Source organism: Heterodontus francisci, chromosome 6 (genome assembly GCF_036365525.1).
Source record: "Heterodontus francisci isolate sHetFra1 chromosome 6, sHetFra1.hap1, whole genome shotgun sequence".
Lineage (NCBI taxonomy): Eukaryota > Metazoa > Chordata > Chondrichthyes > Heterodontiformes > Heterodontidae > Heterodontus > Heterodontus francisci.
This window is the reverse complement of record NC_090376.1, coordinates 87,291,025-87,309,907: the sequence shown is the minus strand read 5'-3', so window position 1 is coordinate 87,309,907 and position 18,883 is coordinate 87,291,025. Positions and strand designations below refer to the sequence as shown.

The following is an 18,883-nucleotide window of genomic DNA, read 5'->3' as shown; positions in this document are numbered from 1 at the left end:
GGGATGTAAAAGGGGTGGGGGAGTTGCATTACTTGTTAAGGAGAATATCACAGCTGTACTGCAGGAGGACATCTCGGAGGGGTCGTGCAGTGAGGCAATATGGGTGGAGCTCAGGAATAGGAAGGGTGCAGTCACGATGTTGGGGGTTTTCTACAGGCCTCCCAACAGCCAGCGGGAGGTAGAGGAGCAGATATGTAGACAGATTTTGGAAAGATGTAAAGGTAACAGGGTTGTAGTGGTGGGTGATTTTAACTTCCCCTATATTGACTGGGACTCACTTAGTGCTAGAGGCTTAGATGGGGCAGAATTTGTAAGGAGCATCCAGGAGGGCTTCTTGAATCAATATGTAGATAGTCCAACTAGGGATGGGGCCGTACTGGACCTGGTATTGGGGAATGAGCCCGGCCAGTGGTCGAAGTTTCAGTAGCGGAGCATTTTGGGAACAGTGACCATAATTCCATAAGTTTTAAGGTACTTGTGGATAAGAGTAGTCCTCGTGTGAAGGTGCTAAATTGGGGGAAGGCTAATTATAACAATATTCGGCAGGAACGGAAGAATTTAGATTGGGGGCGGCTGTTTGAGGGTAAATCAACATCTGACATGTGGGAGTCTTTCAAATGTCTGTTGATAAGAATCCAGGACCAGCATGTTCCTGTGAGGAAGAAGGATAAGTTTGGCAAGTTTCGGGAACCTTGGATAACGCGGGATATTGTGAGCCGAGTCAAAAAGAAAAAGGAAGCATTCGTAAGGGCTGGAAGGCTGGGAACAGACGAATCCCTTGAGGAATATAAAGACAGTAGAAAGGAACTTAAGCAAGGAGTCAGGAGAGCTAAAAGGGGTCATGAAAAGTCATTGGCAAACAGGATTAAGGATAATCCCAAGGCTTTTTATACATATATAAAGAGCAAGAGAGTAACTAGGGAAAGGGTTGGCCCGCTCAAGGACAGAGAAGGGAATCTATGTGTGGAGCCAGAGGAACTGGGCGAGGTACTAAATGAGTACTTTGCATCAGTATTCACCAAAGAGAAGGACTTAGTGGATGATAAGCCTAGGGAAGGGAGTGTAGATAGTCTCAGTCATCTCATTATCAAAAAGGAGGAGGTGTTGGGTGTCTTGCAAAGCATTAAGGTAGATAAGTCCCCAGGGCCTGATGGGATCTACCCCAGAATACTAAGGGAGGCAAGGAAAGAAATTGCTGGGGCCTTGACAGAAATCTTTGCATCCTCATTGGCTACAGGTGAGGTCCCAGAGGACTGGAGAATAGCCAATGTTGTTCCTTTGTTTAAGCAGGGTAGCAAGGATAATCCAGGAAATTATAGGCCGGTGAGCCTTACATCAGTGGTACGGAAACTATTAGAGAGGATTCTTCGGGACAGGATTTACTCCCATTTGGAAACAAACAAACTTATTAGCGAGAGGCAGCATGGTTTTGTGAAGGAGAGGTCGCGTCTCACTAATTTGATTGAATTTTTTGAGGAAGTGACAAAGATGATTGATGAAGGAAGGGCAGTGGATGTTATCTACATGGACTTCAGTAAAGCCTTTGACAAGGTCCCTCATGGCAGACTGGTACAAAAGGTGAAGTCACACGGGATCAGAGGTGAACTGGCAAGATGGATACAGAACTGGCTCGGTCATAGAAGACAGAGGGTAGCAGTGGAAGGGTGCTTTTCTGAATGGAGGGAAGTGACTAGTGGTGTTCCGCAGGGATCAGTGCTGGAACCTTTGCTCTTTGTAGTATATATAAATGATTTGGAGGAAAATGTAGCTGGTCTGACTAGTAAGTTTGCGGACGACACAAAGGTTGGTGGAGTTGCGGATAGTGATGAGGATTGTCAGAGGATACAGCAGGATATAGATTGGTTGGAGACTTGGGCGGAGAAATGGCAGATGGAGTTTAATCCGGACAAATGTGAGGTAATGGATTTTGGAAGGTCTAATGTACGTTGGAAGTATACAGTAAATGGCAGAACCCTTAGGAGTATTGACAGGCAGAGAGATATGGGCGTACAGGTCCACAGGTCACTGAAAGTGGCAACGCAGGTGGATAAGGTAGTCAAGAAGGCATACGGCATGCTTGCCTTCATTGGTCGGGGCATAGAGTATAAAAATTGGCAAGTCATGCTGCAGCTGTACAGAACTTTATTTAGGCCACACTTAGAATATTGCGTGCAATTCTGGTCGCCACACTACCAGAAGAACGTGGAGGCTTTGCAGAGGGTACAGAAGAGGTTTACCAGGATGTTGCCTGGTCTGGAGGGCATTAGCTATGAGGAGAGGTTGGATAAACTCGGATTGTTTTCACTGGAATGACGGAGGTGGAGGGGTGACATGATAGAGGTTTACAAAGTTATGAGCGGCATGGACAGAGTGGATAGTCAGAAGCTTTTTCCCAGGGTGGAAGAGTCAGTTACTAGGGGACATAGGTTTAAGGTGAGAGGGGCAAAGTTTAGAGGGGATGTGCGAGGCAAGTTCTTTACACAGAGGGTGGTGAGTGCCTGGAACTTGCTGCCGGGGCAGGTGGTGGAAGCAGGTACGATAGCGACGTTTAAGAGGCATCTTGACAAATACATGAATTGGATGGGAATAGAGAGATACGGTCCCCGGAAGTGCAGAAGGTTTTAGTTTAGGCAGGCATCAAGATCGGCGCAGGCTTGGAGGGCCGAATGGCCTGTTCCTGTGCTGTACTGTTCTTTGTTCTTTGTTTATTGTTTACAATTTTAGAAATAAACCATTGAAACATTCTATGTCTCTCATTTACTAAGAAGGGGAGGGATGTAGTGTTGTAGTGTTTTCAAATTGTAACTGCATTGTGCATTATGTACTCTGGAGGCTGCAGTAGAATACACCTGCTAGCAAAGAGAAAGTGAAACTAAGACAGAATAAAAGAGATGTCTTTCTGTTCAGCTGCTGTAGTCTTTCTCTCTGTCTTTGCCTCATACCTTATATTAAACTCGGCTAAACCTCACTCAAGTCCTTAGGACATCACACCCGTGTCCTTGCTCTCACCACTCCCATCACCTATCACCCCTGTGCTCGCTGACCTACTTTGGCTCCTGGTCAAGCAACATACTGATTTTAAAATGTTTCAAATTTTTCCATGGCCTCACTCCTCCCTATCTCTGTAATCTCCTCCAGCCCCACAAGTCTCCGAGATATCTGGGCATCTAATTCTGCCTTCATGACCATTACCAATTTTAATCACTCCACCATTGCCGGCCAGGCCATCAATTGCCTCCATACACTCGTGACCTCTCTACCTCGCTTTCTTCCTTTAAGATACTCCTTAAAACCTACTTCTTCCACCAAGTTTTCGGTCATCTGACCCAATATCTCCTTATGTGGCTCAGTAGCACATTTTGTTTTATAATGTTCCTGTGAAGCGCCTTGAGACATTTTATTATGTTAAAGGCGCTATATTGATAGAATTTTTTGTTTACACCCTGGGAATCCTGTAATGTGTGTGAAGCTGAGTGCTCTCTCGCTCTGCTTTGCTTGGTCCGTCAAGAAATAGATGCCGCTGTTCCTTCTACAGAAGAGTGCATCGGACATGTCCCTGATGCTGCAGTGTATACTGCGCAGCGAAATGTCACTAAGGGCACCTGCTTTAGCCTGGAATGACACTATGGCATAGAAATTCAGTGTCATGTTGACCTTGACAGGTCCAAGCAGTGCTGTACATGTCCCAGTTTAGGCTCTAGTTGTGGCTGCAGCAGGTGACAAAGCTCAGTGACAATTTCCCTGATGAATTCCAGGCACCTCACACATTGCTCCTTGGCCAAGATAAGGTAGGAAAAGTGTCTGCTGAAGACCCACTGTGGGCTTGGTCTTCTCTTCCTCCCTCGTCTCCCTGCTGCTCCTGCTCATTCCAGACTTCTTCACTGCTGCCCCTCCACCAGAAGTCCCCAAAACAGGCCTAACATAGGAACATAAGAAACAGGAGCAGGAGTAGGCCATTCGGCCTCTCAAACCTGCCACGCCATACAATAAGATCATAGCTGATCTGCCCCAGACCTGAACTCCTATTTCGTGCCAGCTCTTCATAGCCCTCAACTCCCCGATATTTCAAAAATCTATCTGCCTCCTCTTTAAATACTTTCAGTGATCTAGCCTCCACAACTCTCTGCGGTAGAGAATTCCAGACATTCAATACCCTCTGAGAGAAGGAATTCCTTCGCATCTCAGTTTTAAATGAGTGTTCCCTTATTTTGTAACTATGTCCCCTAGTTTGAGATTCCCCCACTGGTGGAAACATTTTCTCAACATCTACCCTGTCAAGCCCCCTCAGAATCTTGTACATTTCAATAAGATTATTCTTATTCTTCTAAACTCTAATGAATAAAGGCCTAACCTGTTTAGCCATTCTTGATAAGTCAACCCTTTCATCCCAGGAATCAGCCGAGTGAATCTCTTTTGAACTGCCTCCAATGCCAGTATATCCTTTCTTAAATACGGGGACGAAAATTGTTCACAGTACTCCAGGTGTGGCCTCACCAACACCCTGTACAGTTGTAACAAGACTTCTCTATTTTTAAACTCCAGCCCCCTAGCAATAGAAGCCAAAATTCCATTTGCTTTCTTAATTACCTGCTGCACCTACATGCTAACTTTTTGTGTTTCATGCACAAGAACACCCAGATCCCTCTGTGCTGCACTTTTTCGGAGTCTCTCTTCATTTAAATAATAGTCTGCCTTTTGATTCTTCCTACCAAAGTTTTTTCCCACTCACTCAACCTATCTATATCCCCTTGCAGATTCCTTATGTCCTCATCACAACATGCCCTTGCACCTATTTTTGTCTCGTCAGAAAATTTGGATATATAACACTCTGCCCCCTCCTCCAAGTCATTAATATAGATGGTAAATAATTGAGGTCCTGGGACTGATCCTTGTGGCACTCCACTAGTTACGTCTTTCCAACCTGAAAAAGACCCATTAATCCCAACTCTCTGTCTTCTGTGAGTTGACTAATCCTCAATCTATGCTAATACATTACCCCTGATACCGTGAGCTCCTATCTTGTGCAATAATCTTTCATATGTAGCACCTTATCGAATGCCTTCTGGAAATCCAAATACACTACATCTACTGGTTCCCCTTTATCAATTCTGCTTGTTATATTCTCAAAGAACTCCAGCAAATTTGTCAAACATGATTTCCCTTTCACAAAACCATGTTGACTCTGTTTGATTGCGTTAAGCTTTTCCAAATGTCTTGCTATTTCTTCCTTAATAATGGATTCTAGCATTTTCCCAATGACCGATGTTAGGCTGACTGGCCAATAGTTTCCTGCTTTTTGTCTCCCTCCCTTCTCCAACAGGGGCATCACATTAGCGGTTTACCAATCTGCTGGGACCCTCCCAGAATCCAGTGAGTTCTGGAATATTTCAACCAATCCCTCCACTGTCTCTGCAGCCACTTCCTTTAAAACCCTTGGATGTAGGCCATCAGATCCTGGCGACTTGTCTGCCTTTAGTCCCATTAGTTTGTCAAATATTTTGACCCTCCTGATGGAGACTGTTACAAGATCTTTCCTCCCATTAGCTCCTTGCTTATCTGATATCCGTGGAATGTTTATAGTGTCCTCCACCGTGAAGACCGATGCAAAATATTGGTATAAATTATCTGCTAGTTCCATGTTCCCTGTTATCAATTCTCCGGTCACATTTACCAATTTACTTTCATAATTAATACTCTCCCTCTTTGTTAGCTTTTTAGTCAACCTTGCCCATCGCAGAGCGAAGACCAAAGTACGGAAAGTCCTCATCAGGGAACTCCTCTTTGCTGACGATCCTGCATTAACATCTCACACTGAAGAGTGTCTGCAGAATCTCATCGACAGGTTTGTGGCTGCCTGCAACGAATTTGGCCTAACCATCAGCCTCAAGAAAACTAACATCATGGGACAGGATGTCAGAAATGCTCCATCCATCAATATCGGCGACACGCTCTGGAAGTGGTTCAAGAGTTCACCTACCTCAGCTCAACTATCACCAGTAACCTGTCTCTCGATGCAGAAATCAACAAGCGCATGGGAAAGGCTTCCACTGCTATGTCCAGACTGGCCAAGAGAGTGTGGGAAAATGGCGCACTGACACGGAACACAGAAGTCCGCGTGTATCAAGCCTGTGTCCTCAGTACCTAGCTCTACGGCAGCGAGGCCTGGACAATGTATGTCAGGCAAGAGCGACGTCTCAATTCATTCCATCTTCACTGCCTCCGGAGAATCCTTGGCATCAGGTGGCAGGACCGTATCTCCAACACAGAAGTCCTCGAGGCGGCCAACATCCCCAGCTTATACACCCTACTGAGTCAGCGGTGCTTGAGATGGCTTGGCCATGTGAGCCGCATGGAAGATGGCAAGATCCCCAAAGACACGTTGTACAGCGAGCTCGCCACTGGTATCAGACCCACCGGCCATCCATGTCTCCGCTTTAAAGACATCTGCAAACGCGACATGAAGTCCTGTGACATTGATCACAAGTCGTGGGAGTCAGTTGCCAGCGATCGCCAGAGCTGGCGGGCAGCCATAAAGGCGGGACTAAAGTGTGGCGAGTCGGAGAGACTTAGCAGTTGGCAGGAAAGAAGACAGAAGCGCAAGGGGAGAGCCAACTGCGAAACAGCCCTGACAACCAATTTTATCTGCAGCACCTGTGGAAGAGTCTGTCACTGTAGTATTGGCCTTTATAGCCACTCCAGGCACTGCTCCACAAACCACTGACCACCTGCAGGCGCTTACCCATTGGCTCTCAAGACAAGGAGGCCAAAGAAGAAGAAGAAGTCATCCACTGCTGGTTCCTAAAAAAATTCCCAATCCTCTGGCCTACCTGTTTTCGCCACTTTGTATGCCTTAGCTTTTGATTGGATACTCTCCTTGACCGCCTTTGTTAACCACGGGTGGTTCATCCTTCTCATCGAGTCCTTTATGACCGGGGTAAATTTTTGCTGAGCGTTATGAAATATCTGCTTAAATGTCAGCCACTGCTCATCCACTGACCTTCTCCTTAGTTTATTTTCCCAGCCTGCTTTAGACAACTCCTTCTTCATACCTCCATAATTGCCCTTGTTTAAGTTGAGGATACTGGTTTGAGACCCGAGTTGTTTGCCCTCAAACTGAATTTAAAATTCAAACAGAGGATCCAAGAGGGCAATGTAATATCTGCAAGGCAGACACCCATTCCTACACGTGCAAAAAGTTCTTCCCAGAATCCACAATCCAAAATTCCTAAAAAAAAAGGCCCAGAAATTGAAAGCAGAACAGACCAGCAACTAAGTTCTATAATTTGACCAAACTTTTGGTCATCTCCTTATTTGACTCCATCCCAAATTTTGTCTGATAATGCTCCTGTGAAGCGCCATGGGATGTTTTACAACATTAAAAGGTGCTATACAAATCCAAGTTGTTATTGTATGGAGGGAATAACCCCATTAAATAGTGGAGTGCTTTCTGATAGTTAGCGCCGTAATTTGAATTGGGGCAAACCAATTTCATAAAAAGAACCTAGAACCAGCGCGGGAGCCTTATTTAAATATTATTTTGAAGCTTCCAGCATGCATCCTTGAAGCCTGATCCAAATTGACAGGCAGCAGACTTTCGTATTTTACTTCTGGTGGTAGATTTTACGAATTCATGTTCTGGATATGAAACGTCAGACGATGCAAATTAGTAATGCTGGCAGAGAAGCCAGCAGGCCCAACAGGATTTTCTGTTCATTAATATTATACTTCAATGCTCAAATTCCTGACACACACTCACAGTGCCTTATACCCTGCACTGGGACACAAATTTATAAAATCCACATTTTTTTTTTGTGAGCTGTGAGTAGAGTATTAATTTAAAAAGGAATTAAGGTCAAAAACTCACCCTACCAAACAAAATGTGAAGGGCCTTAAAAATAAATTTTATTTCTCACAATTTTGCACTCTTTGTCAGGTCAGTGGTCCTGGCTTTTTTTATGTGCTGATTTTTGTGCAATATTCTTCAAAAATTAATGACTATATTTAGGGAATTGCTTTCCAGGTTTACAATGCCACAGGGAGTCTTGCCCACCATCCTAGTATATCAGAATGTTGTGGGTACACTGACATTTTCATCTGTTAAAATTATGCATGTCCAAGATTTCCTGATATGTGCCATTAATATCACAAACATAAAATTAATCCTAAATGTTTCAGAAATTATTACAATCATATTTAGGGGAAAGACACTTACCTCCAAATTACTGTTAAGCCTGTCCTGCTTCAAGCAAATCGCCCCATTCTCACCAGCAATCTGTACCTTGCATTCCTCTCTAGCTTGCTTTTGGTGATGTTTTTGCATCTTCTCATAACTGCTACGTAGTTTATAGAGCTAAAGATGCAACAACAAACCATGAGTAACTGAACTCTGTAAAACAAAAATTACATACTTTGTAGGATTTTCTTCACACTTCACAGATGCATCTCCACATACCAGTGGAATTGACCCTGACCTGGATCATGCTTTGCAGAAACTACATGGCAGGGGAAGCCACCTGATGCTCTTTTCAACATTAACACATGCTGACCACGTGGTATGCCTTTCATTACAGTATTAAAGGGCTGTACATGTGTCTGAGAAACAGTTTGTTTTGATCAATGCTATTAAATAATTATACAACGACTAAATGGACTTCCCATATGGTCTGAGCAAAAAGTCAGAGTGAGCGCAATGTGTGGAGATTACATCTTTGAAAAATGAAGAAGGCCCAACAAAGTATGTAATCTTTCTTCCATCAGTATTTGTTGCATACCACTGGAGACTAACTCGACATCATGCAGGTCAAGGAGAAAGAAAGTCCTTGCAAGAAGGGCACAGAGCTTAGCTGCTAGGACAGATGCGCCAAAGTTTGTATCTTCCATGGTAGCCAAATCCTAGGCATAATGCTCAGCTGAAGTATGCGGATTACTCCACACCATAGCATTGTAGATATTAACTGTGAAAACTTGAATTCAAGATGGTCAAAAATAGCCAGGGGATGGCAAAGTTTCCTTTCCTAAAGCCACTGTGCTTTGTTGGAGTTGGTAACATTGGATAATGCATTCTACTAAGCAATTAGCATGCCATTATTTTGATGCTCATTTATTCAGGACCTTGGGATCAAAAGTGAAAGCAATTGCCTGATTTTCCAGAAAGGTCCAGCCTAGTTTAGGATCAGTCGGTAAAAGGAAGAGATTACAGGTTTTTTTGTGCCATATGGAAGTGGAAATTATTTTTTGCAGGAAACCTAGTTGTGTCCAAAGAATTGCTCTACTAAGATTGAGTGATGGTAATCAATACCTAGTTTCTATATCTCACCAACCCAGCAAGCTGAAACCAGAGCAACAAAGAGTACAGATTTCTATGATGAGGATGTGGTAGGAATATGGGATTAGTGTCGGATTAGTATAAATGGGTGGTTAATGGTCGGCACAGACTCGGTGGGCTGAAGGGCCTGTTTCAGTGCTGTATCTCTAAAAAAAAATCACAGGTACCAAGAGATTTACCGGACAGATTAGATCAATTTGTGGAAGACTAGCTTGATATCCTATTTGGGGTGAGAGCTGAACTACTGGCATTTAATTTCCATAATTTCCAGCCAGTCTGCCAGTAGAACTCCGTGTTACCCGGTCACTCTGATAGAGATCCAGGAAGGATCAAAAAATAAAGTAGTAAATTATCTTCTGTTCCCTCTGGGATCAATTATCATTCTCTTGGACAGTCTTGGGGCCTTCATTATGGCCTACTACTAGCCCTGCATCAGTTTCGGAAGGAATAAGTCCAAATTGGCCTACTGGGTGGAATTCTCAGGATAGCCTAGGAATGTCCCCACACAAACTCTCAAAGCTTCAACAAGAATTAGGGAAGGCAGTGGGAAGACTTGATTATCCCACCACCCAACTCCTGGCAAGAATCTGGCCGACAGAGCAGAAACCTGACATCCAGCTTCCACCCCCAATTCTGCTCCCCACCTAACTTCTATTCATCCACTCCACTGGAATTTTGGGCCTGGAATTTGTGAAAGGAGGTGGAATTGATTAGGATGCTTGGCTCTGTAAACTGGATGCAAAAGACATAGAGTATCTTTATGAACTGGGGTGGCTGGATTCAGGGAATCTTTGGGCAAGTGATGATGGTTGGTGCACTGAGAATCCAACTCTTCCTCTTTAAAAAAAAGAAATCTACCAAATATAAAAATAATTAAATAATTAAAATTAAAATAATTAAGTAATTTTTAATGTAAAAATGTTTAAATGTTTCTTGTGAGTGTATGCTCCCTGGCCCCCTAGATATGTCTCACCAATTTTGTGCCTAAAATATCTGAATTTTCTTTTCAGCCTTTAATATATCTAAATGATTTTTATTGTTTCAATTACAAGTGAAGGAAGGGTTGTGTATAGTTAGTTAGTTAGAGATACAGCACTGAAACAGGCCCTTCGGCCCACCGAGTCTGTGCCGACCATCAACCACCCATTTATACTAATCCTACACTAATCCCATATTCCTACCACATCCCCACCTGTCCCTATATTCCCCTACCTATACTAGGGGCAATTTATAATGGCCAATTTACCTATCAACCTGCAAGTCTTTTGGCATATGGGAGGAAACCGGAGCACCCGGAGGAAACCCACGCAGACACAGGGAGAACTTGCAAACTCCACACAGTCAGTACCCAGAATTGAACCCGGGTCGCTGGAGCTGTGAGGCTGCGGTGCTAACCACTGCGCCACTGTGCCGCCCCAATACCAATGGCATAAGGTACAAAACTCATTTTTACGGTTCAGAGCCGTTTTTAGCTGTCAGCTCTTTGGAAGTGTTTGCAGCTTTTTTGTTCATCAGTTTTTGCCAGTTTTCTAAGTTGGCATGCATATCCAGGATATTGAATATTCCTCATTGCACCACAGGCTATATTTGTGAATTGTTTATATGAGCCTGTCCACTATATGTAATAATGGCACATGGTCTATTAAGCCAGGTCATAAACCAGAATCTGGAGGGAAGTGGACGAAAGATCTAATCTGACGTTTGAGAGAGAACACCTTTTTTTATGGTGCAAGAAGACTGGGTAGGTACTATACATTTCTGACTGATGTGCCAGGTGGAGTCCAGAGCCCATTCGATCTCCAGAAGGACCATAATGCACTATGCCTTTAACATTGTCATCTGATGAGGTTCTATCTGTGGACAGAATTCAGGGACCACTGCTTCAAATCCAGGGTAGGTGCCACATCTACCTCCATTTGCTGGAATAATAGCAACTTGCACGTAAATAGCAAATGAAGACTTCTTTACAGTTGACAATGAATTTGAGCACCTCTGATTGCTAAATACTTGCTAAGTGGCTGTCTGAGCAATCTCCTGAAAAGAAATTTTTGTGATGCAGTGCAGCTTGTGTTCGCATTTTTGAGATGGTCCCTGATTTGGAACTGGGGGTTTCCAGGTTGGAGGTCAATCCCAGGTTAGATAAACAAACAGTCCAGTGACTGGTTGACTTTTGCAAGACATGTCACACATGTCAGATGAATGGGAAGCCACAGCCTTCGATTAAGCCAGTCCCATTTATATTGATACCTGCATTTGACGAATCATTTAGTAGGGTTCTTGTGGATTGTATTGGACCTTTACCCACAACTAAGTCAGGTCACAAGTATCTCCTAGCCATCATGGATTTGTCCACCCGATACCCAGAGGCAATATCCTTGAAAAAGATCACAGCGAAAGTTATGAATGAGGAATTGATTCAGTTTTTCACTCGGAATGGGTTGTCAAAAGAAATGCATTCTGACTAGGGGTCAAATTTCATGTCAGGTGCATTTCAGGAGGTCATATGTACTTCGGGAATGAAGCAGCTCAAGTCGTCTGCTTATCAACCACAGTCACAAGGTGCTTTGGAAAGACATCACCAAACCCTAAAGAGCATGATTGAGGCCTCTTGTTTAGAGTATCCCCATGATTGGGATAAAGGGATGTCATTTCTGTTACTTGCAATCAGGGACACACCAAATGAGTATACCGATTTCAGTCCATTCGAATTGGTCTATGGAAATGAGGTCCTCTTAAACTCGTTAAGGAGAAATTTTTGACACAGGAGGAGGTAACTATCCTCCTAAATTATGTGTCAGAGTTTCAAGAGAGACTCTTAAAAGTTTGTGAGAAGACCAGATAATATCTCAAGGTTTCTCAGTAGGTGATGAAAGCCCAAGTGGATAGACGGCTAAAGCACATATTTTTCAACCTAGAGATAAGGTGCTAATTTTGTTGCCTTTGCCTGGTGAACCAATGAAAGCTAGGCTTAGTGGATCTTACTTCATCAAAAGAAAACTCAGTGAGGTGAACTATTTGGTTAGTACCCCAGACAGAAGGAAAAGTCAAAGGGTGTGCCATGTGAAAATGCTGAACAGTTACTATGACCGTGAGCAAAGTCAGCCAGCAGGTGTAGCACAGGTGGTAAAGAATGTAGATGGTAATACTGGAGCACGTGATAACCCAGATGATGAGTCTGAAACTGAGTGTTCCCAGATTGAACCTCCAGAGATCTTAGACGGTCTGGATGAGGTGCTACAACATCTACCTGAGTACCAGAGGAAAGACATAACTGACCTATTGAGGGAGTATAAGCTGGTATGTGCAGGTAAGCCAGGTCGTATTTCTCTGGCGATTCATGAAGTTGATGTAGGAGAAGCTAAATCAATTAATGCAAAACCCCTACAGACTCAATCCTAGTAAACTGGCCAAAGTGAGGGAGAAGGTTCAATACATGTTAGGTAATGATATAATTGAACCTAGTCAAAGTAGTTGGAGTTCTCCTGTTGTTTTGGTCCCAAAACAAGACGGTTATCAATGATTCTGCATAGATTACCGAAAGGTTAATGCGGTAACTAAGACAGACTCCTGTCCGATCCCAAGGCTTGAGGATTGTATTGATAGGGTGGGGAACTCGGCCTTAGTTAGTAAGATTGATTTACTTAAAGGATACTGGCAAGTCCCCTTATCTGACCAAGCCAAAGAAATATCTGCTTTTGTGACACCAGAGGGTCTGTTCCAGTGTATAGTCATGCCATTTGGTATGAAAAATGCATGGGCCACATTTCAAAGACTGACCAATCAAGTAATTGCCAAATTGAATAATTGTGTTGTGTACGTCGACCTTTTGGTGTACATGGAGGGATCATGTCTGACATTTAAGAGCTGTATCTGAAAGGCTAGCCAAGCCCAACCTTGTCATAAATCTGGCAAAGAGTGAATTTGCTAAGGCCAAATCCACTAATTTAGGACATATCGTGGGTCAAGGTCGAGTATTACCACGAGAGGCCAAGGTTCAGGGACTAATAGATTTTCCTGACCTAGAACACAGAAAGAAGTGTAACAATTTCTGGTTATGTGTGGGTTGTACAGGAAATTTGTCCCTAATCTGTGAAAGAAGAACATGAAGTTCGAATGGTCAGAATCATGCCAAACAGCATTTGAGAAGTTAAAGGCCATTTTAATAAAAGAACCAGTTCTTGCAACCCCAGATTTTAATAAACCATTCAAAGTGGCTGTGATGTAGGGATAGGAGCGGTGCGGCTCCAAGATAATGGTACTAGTAGCCTGTTAGCTACTTTTCTAGGAAGCTTAATAAACATCAAATAAAGTACTCAACCATTGAAAAAGAAACTTTAAGTCTTGTACTGGCTTTACAATAGTTTGAGGTATATGTAACCAATAGTCAGAGAGAAATATTAGTTTATAAAGAGCACAATCATTTGTGTTTCTGGAGACATTCGGAACAAAGAACCTCAGTTTGTTCTGCTGGAGTTTAATGTTATAGTCACTTATACTGAAAATTGTACATGTTGCAGGAAAAAGCAATGTAATTACTGATGCTCTGTCCAGAGTTTAAGAAAGAGTAAAGGGAAGCTCTGAAATGTGAAATATTACCTGTACCATATACAAGAAGCTATTTGTTAAAAATGTTTATTATATTAAGAATTTATTTTCTTTTTGCATTGTTTGAAAGAAGACCTTCCTACGGTAAGGCATTCTTTTTTCCATGGGTGGGGGGGATGAAGTGTGATGCAGTAAAGCTTGTGTTTGTATTCTTGAGATGGTTCCTGATTTGGGGCTGGGGGTTTCCAGTTTGGAAGTCAAACCCAGGTTAGATAAACAAACGGACCTGTGACTGAGGAAAATAAAACAGTTGTTTTTTTAACCAAGGACATGTGACTGAGTGGTTGTTTCAGTTTCAAGAACACTCGACAGAGTGTTAAGCCAGCTAAAGGCTGTGTGTGTTTAGTAAAAAGACTTTTGTGTAGGACTCTGCAGTGGATGGGAAATCAGCCAGATTGTCTTAAAGATACAGGCTGGGGGCTGACCATTGGTGATTGACCCACGGCTGCTGTCTTCGGTGACTGAAAAGTTATCAACTGTGCCATGCCATCAGGACAGTAGTGGGCAAGGCTAAGGCTGTTCAAGAGGCGATAAAACCACACCATTAAAGGGAAAATTGCATCGCTCTCTATCGACGGGACCTCTTTACTTCTGTATTACATCCTGGAGAACAAACTTGAAAAACTACCTGAGGATGATCCTGATTTTGTTCTACTGTGAGACTGTGCAATGCCATCTTGCTGATAAGCCTGTTTAGAGGACTAGTAAGGACTACCTTTGTTGCATCCAATTGTTAACATGTAACCTTTAAGATATACATATATTGCTTGTGAGTTAACTGTTAGTTCTTGTTTAATTTATGTTGGTTTTGGTTTGAATGTTAAAGTAAAATTTATAAATGTGAAATCTTGTCCGTTTGGTATTTAGTTTCCTAAATTGGCACCAGTTGGTGGATTTGAATTTGTTTGGTTTGTTGGTGGTCTCCACAGGGATCATAACATTCTCAACTGCCAGTTTTCTAAGTATGAATGTGACAAGAAGTATCACAGCCTTAGAGCACAGACCAAAGAATCAGTGCTACAATGTTGGAGCTCTATCCCTGACTTGGTACTCCCTTCAAGGACAGCTCCCTCTTGGAATAGACAAGCATTTGTAAATGGGCAAAGGACAAAGGAAAGGGCAAAGAAGTAACTTGTACTGGTAGTTGCAATCTTGAAAGCATAATGTAAAATGTCTGCAATGGCAAGACCAAATGGTGATGTGAATGCAGCCATCCTGTGTTCCTTTGAGGCCAGACAGTATCCTCAGTTACAAACCTATATGATTTGAGGGACTGTCAGAATTTTGAACTTTTCCTTCTATGTGGGTTTTTTGAGACTATTGGCATACTAATGTCATCTTCTTTAGGCTTTTCTTTCTTCCATTTGACTGTTAGAAGTGGGATTAACTACAAGGCAGTTAGCTGGGGCAGCACCATTAAAGAAGGATCAGAATCAAACCTCACATTAAAGGCAATGAAGACTATGCTTGCTATGCAACTGGATGAAAGAATTGAGGGTGTGAAAACCTTTATCCAGACTCTCCTGCTAGCCAAAAGACTAACCTTTAAATTTTATTTTAAAAATACATAGGTCAAAAATTGCTTTGGAGCTGCTGCCACTCTGCATTATAATTTTCTAGGAAGTGAGGCAGAAATCCCATTTATGTCCATATAGTGATGCAGGAACAGCTCAGAGAAAGTTTACAAGCTATTATTTTGAGATTCCAATCACCAGCTTAAAATACTTTTCCACAAACAAAATTGTATATAACTTTAATCAGAATATTAACTGTTATTTGCTGCTTGAACAAACAATTGTTTAAACTGTGATTGAATCTTTACAATAAAGGACATTTACACTTACATCAGATTTAAAGGATTTAAGACGTTCTTCATACTTCTGTATCATTTCTCTATGGGAGCTTTCAGAGTCTTCTAGCTGCTGACGAAGTTTATCCACCTACAAAATAGAATGTCTCACTAATGTCTGTTCATTTCTTCATTGAGCAGTTATTGTTATATGGTAAACGTGCAGATAAAAGGACACATTTATAACTTCTCTTCTCCCAGTAAGGAACCTATGCTTGAAGGGAGCATGGACTCAAGATTCAACACAAGTAGGTCTATCTCCAATTTGTGTTCCCTTTGAGCATGGCTCCCTGTTAGGAGTATAAGAGCGTTGAATTTATCGTAATTAGCTTTTTGAAATGTCAACAACTGAAAAGATTACAGTCATCATCTTCTTCCAGGCATGTTGTACTATAACCTGGAATGCCAGAATCCTCCTCACAATCATCTCATACAGCAGCAGGTACACTATGGGAAATAAAGGCAACAGTTTCAACTGTTTCCAGTGAATCAGGACCAGTGTGGTATATGATTAACACAAGCAATAATGGCACAGTATCTGTTAGGTGGACAGTCGTTCATGGTGTGGATTGTGCCACCGATAGGAACAGGAATATGCCATTCAGCCCTCAAGCATGTTCCGCCATTCAATCAGATCATTGCTGATCTGTATCTTAACTCCATTTACCTGCCTTTACCCTATATCACCTGATCCCAGTCTTGAAAGTTTTTTTTAGTTTTAGTTTAGAGATACAGCACTGAAACAGGCCCTTCGGCTCACCGAGTCTGTGCCGACCATCAACCACCCATTTATACTAATCCTACACTAATCCCATATTCCTACCACATCCCCACCTGTCCCTATATTTCCCTACCACCTACCTATACTAGGGGCAATTTATAATGGCCAATTTACCTACCAACCTGCAAGTCTTTTGGCTTGTGGGAGGAAACCGGAGCACCCGGAGAAAACCCACGCAGACACAGGGAGAACTTGCAAACTCCACACAGGCAGTACCCAGAATTGAACCCGGGTCACTGGAGCTGTGAGGCTGCAGTGCTAACCACTACGCCACTGTGCCGCCCAAGCTTCAATTGTCCCCCATCATCCACTGCCTTTTGGCGCAGAAAATTCCAGATTTCTATTACCCTTTGATGAAAAAGTGCTTCCTAATTTCACTCCTAAATGGCCTCGCTCTAATTTTAAGATTATGTCCCCTCATTCTTGATTTTCCACCACAGGGAATAGTTTCTCTATATCAACCCCACCAAATCTTTGTACAAGTGATAAAGGAGGCAAAAATAGAATGAGAGTAAACTAGCAAGAAATATAAATAAAGAAATATAATAACAGATTGTAAGAGCTTTTATAAGTATGTAAAAAGGAAGAGATTAGCAAAAGTAAACATAGGTCCCTTAGAGGCAAAGATCGGGAAATTCTAATGGGGAATAAGGAAATGGCAGACACAAATATTTTGTGTCTCTCTCCACAGTTGAAGACACAAAGATCATACCAGAAATTGTGGGGAACCAAGGATCTAATGAGAGTGAGGAATTTAAAGAAATTAATACTAGTAAGGAAAAGGTACTGGAAAAATTAATGGGACTAAAAGCCAATAAATCCCCTGGACCTTATGGCCAACATTCTAGTGTTTTAAAAGAGGAGACTGCAGAGAAGGTGGGTACACTGGTTTTGATCTTTCAGAATTCCCTAGATATGGGGGAACCAGTGGATGTAGCATATTTGGATTTTCAGAAGACATTCGTTAAGGTGCCATACAAGAATTTGTTACACAAGATTTGGGTTCATCAGATTGGGGGTAATACATTAGCATGGATTGAGGATTGGTTAACCGACAGAGAATAGGAATAAACAGGTCATTTTTGGGATGACAAGGTGTAACTAGTGAAATGCCACAAGGATCTGTGCTTGGGCCTCAACTATTTATAATCTATATCAATGACTTAGATGAGAGGACCAAGTGTAATATATTCAAGTTTGCTGATGATACAAAGCTAGGTGCAAAAGTAAGCTGTGAGGAGAACATAAAGGGGCTGCAAAGGGATATAGGCCGGTTAAGTGATGGGAAAGAAGGAGACAGATCGGGTATAATGAGAGGAAGTGTGAAATTACCTACTTTAGTAGGAAGAATGGAAGAGCTGAATATTTTTTAAAAGACGAGAGACTAGTAAATGTTGGTATTCAGAGGGATTTGGGGGTCCTTGTACAAAAGTCACATGCAAGTACAGTAAGCAATTGGGAAGGTAAATGGTATGTTTGCCTTTATTGCAAGGGGGTTGGATAATAGGAGTTAGGAGGTCTTGCTGCTATTATACAGGACTAAGGTGAGACCACACCTGGAGTACTGTGTACAGTTTAGGTTTCCTTACCTAGGGAAGGATGTGCTTGCCTTGGAAAGGGTTCTTGAAGGTTCACTAAATTGATACATTCTCTTGATGAGAGGGCTGTCCTTTGAGGAGAGATTGAGGTCCATAGATCTTTTGGGCACTAAGGGAATCAAGGGATATGGGGATAGGGTGTGAGAGTGGAGTTGATATAGAGGTTTCAGCCATTAACTTATTGAATGTTGGAGCAGACTTGAGGGGTTGTATGGTCTGCTGCTGCTCCTATTTCTTCTCATGTTGCAAACAAGGGATTGGGTATGCAGTTGTTTTTTCCCCCTGCTAATTCTCTCCATACCCATCCAATACAGACTTTAGAAGGATGGTAAATACTTAAAGAATATTTTCTGCTTTCCAAATACTGGAAGAGCTCAAACCCACCCTCCTCTACCATGGGACCACATACCATTTTGTCATTTTGTAGCTATCCTGTTAAATTTTCGCAGGTGCCAGTAAGAGCTGGGCTGCGCCAGATAATCCACAAACTCCATCACTATGCTCCCGGTGCCTGGGCCAAGATGCACAAGGAGGGTGTTCAAGTTAGTTAAATGGCCTGACCTTGAGAAAGGTCATGTCAATGTGCTGCTGTTGAAAACTTCAACAGTTTATCCATTATTTTCACTCTAAGGAGCAATGAAAATGTTTAGCCTAGCTCAATCTGGAGTAACTGAGTTTTTAACGGCGCACTAAGTCATAGTTACACCGGAACAACCACTATGACA

General features: G+C 42.5%; 1 protein-coding gene across 3 annotated transcripts in view; it reads right to left on the bottom strand.

Annotated features, from left to right (window-relative positions):
- Window positions 1-18,883, bottom strand: part of LOC137370986 (deuterosome assembly protein 1-like) — a 202,996-nt gene that overhangs the window by 131,433 nt on the left and 52,680 nt on the right. For all 3 annotated transcript variants that reach the window (XM_068032890.1, XM_068032889.1, XM_068032891.1), the window contains 2 exons: window positions 15,775-15,870; window positions 8,213-8,350 (listed from right to left, as the gene is read on the bottom strand). In XM_068032890.1, the coding sequence (XP_067888991.1) occupies window positions 8,213-8,350; window positions 15,775-15,870 (234 nt within the window). The remainder of the gene's footprint in view (window positions 1-8,212; window positions 8,351-15,774; window positions 15,871-18,883) is intronic.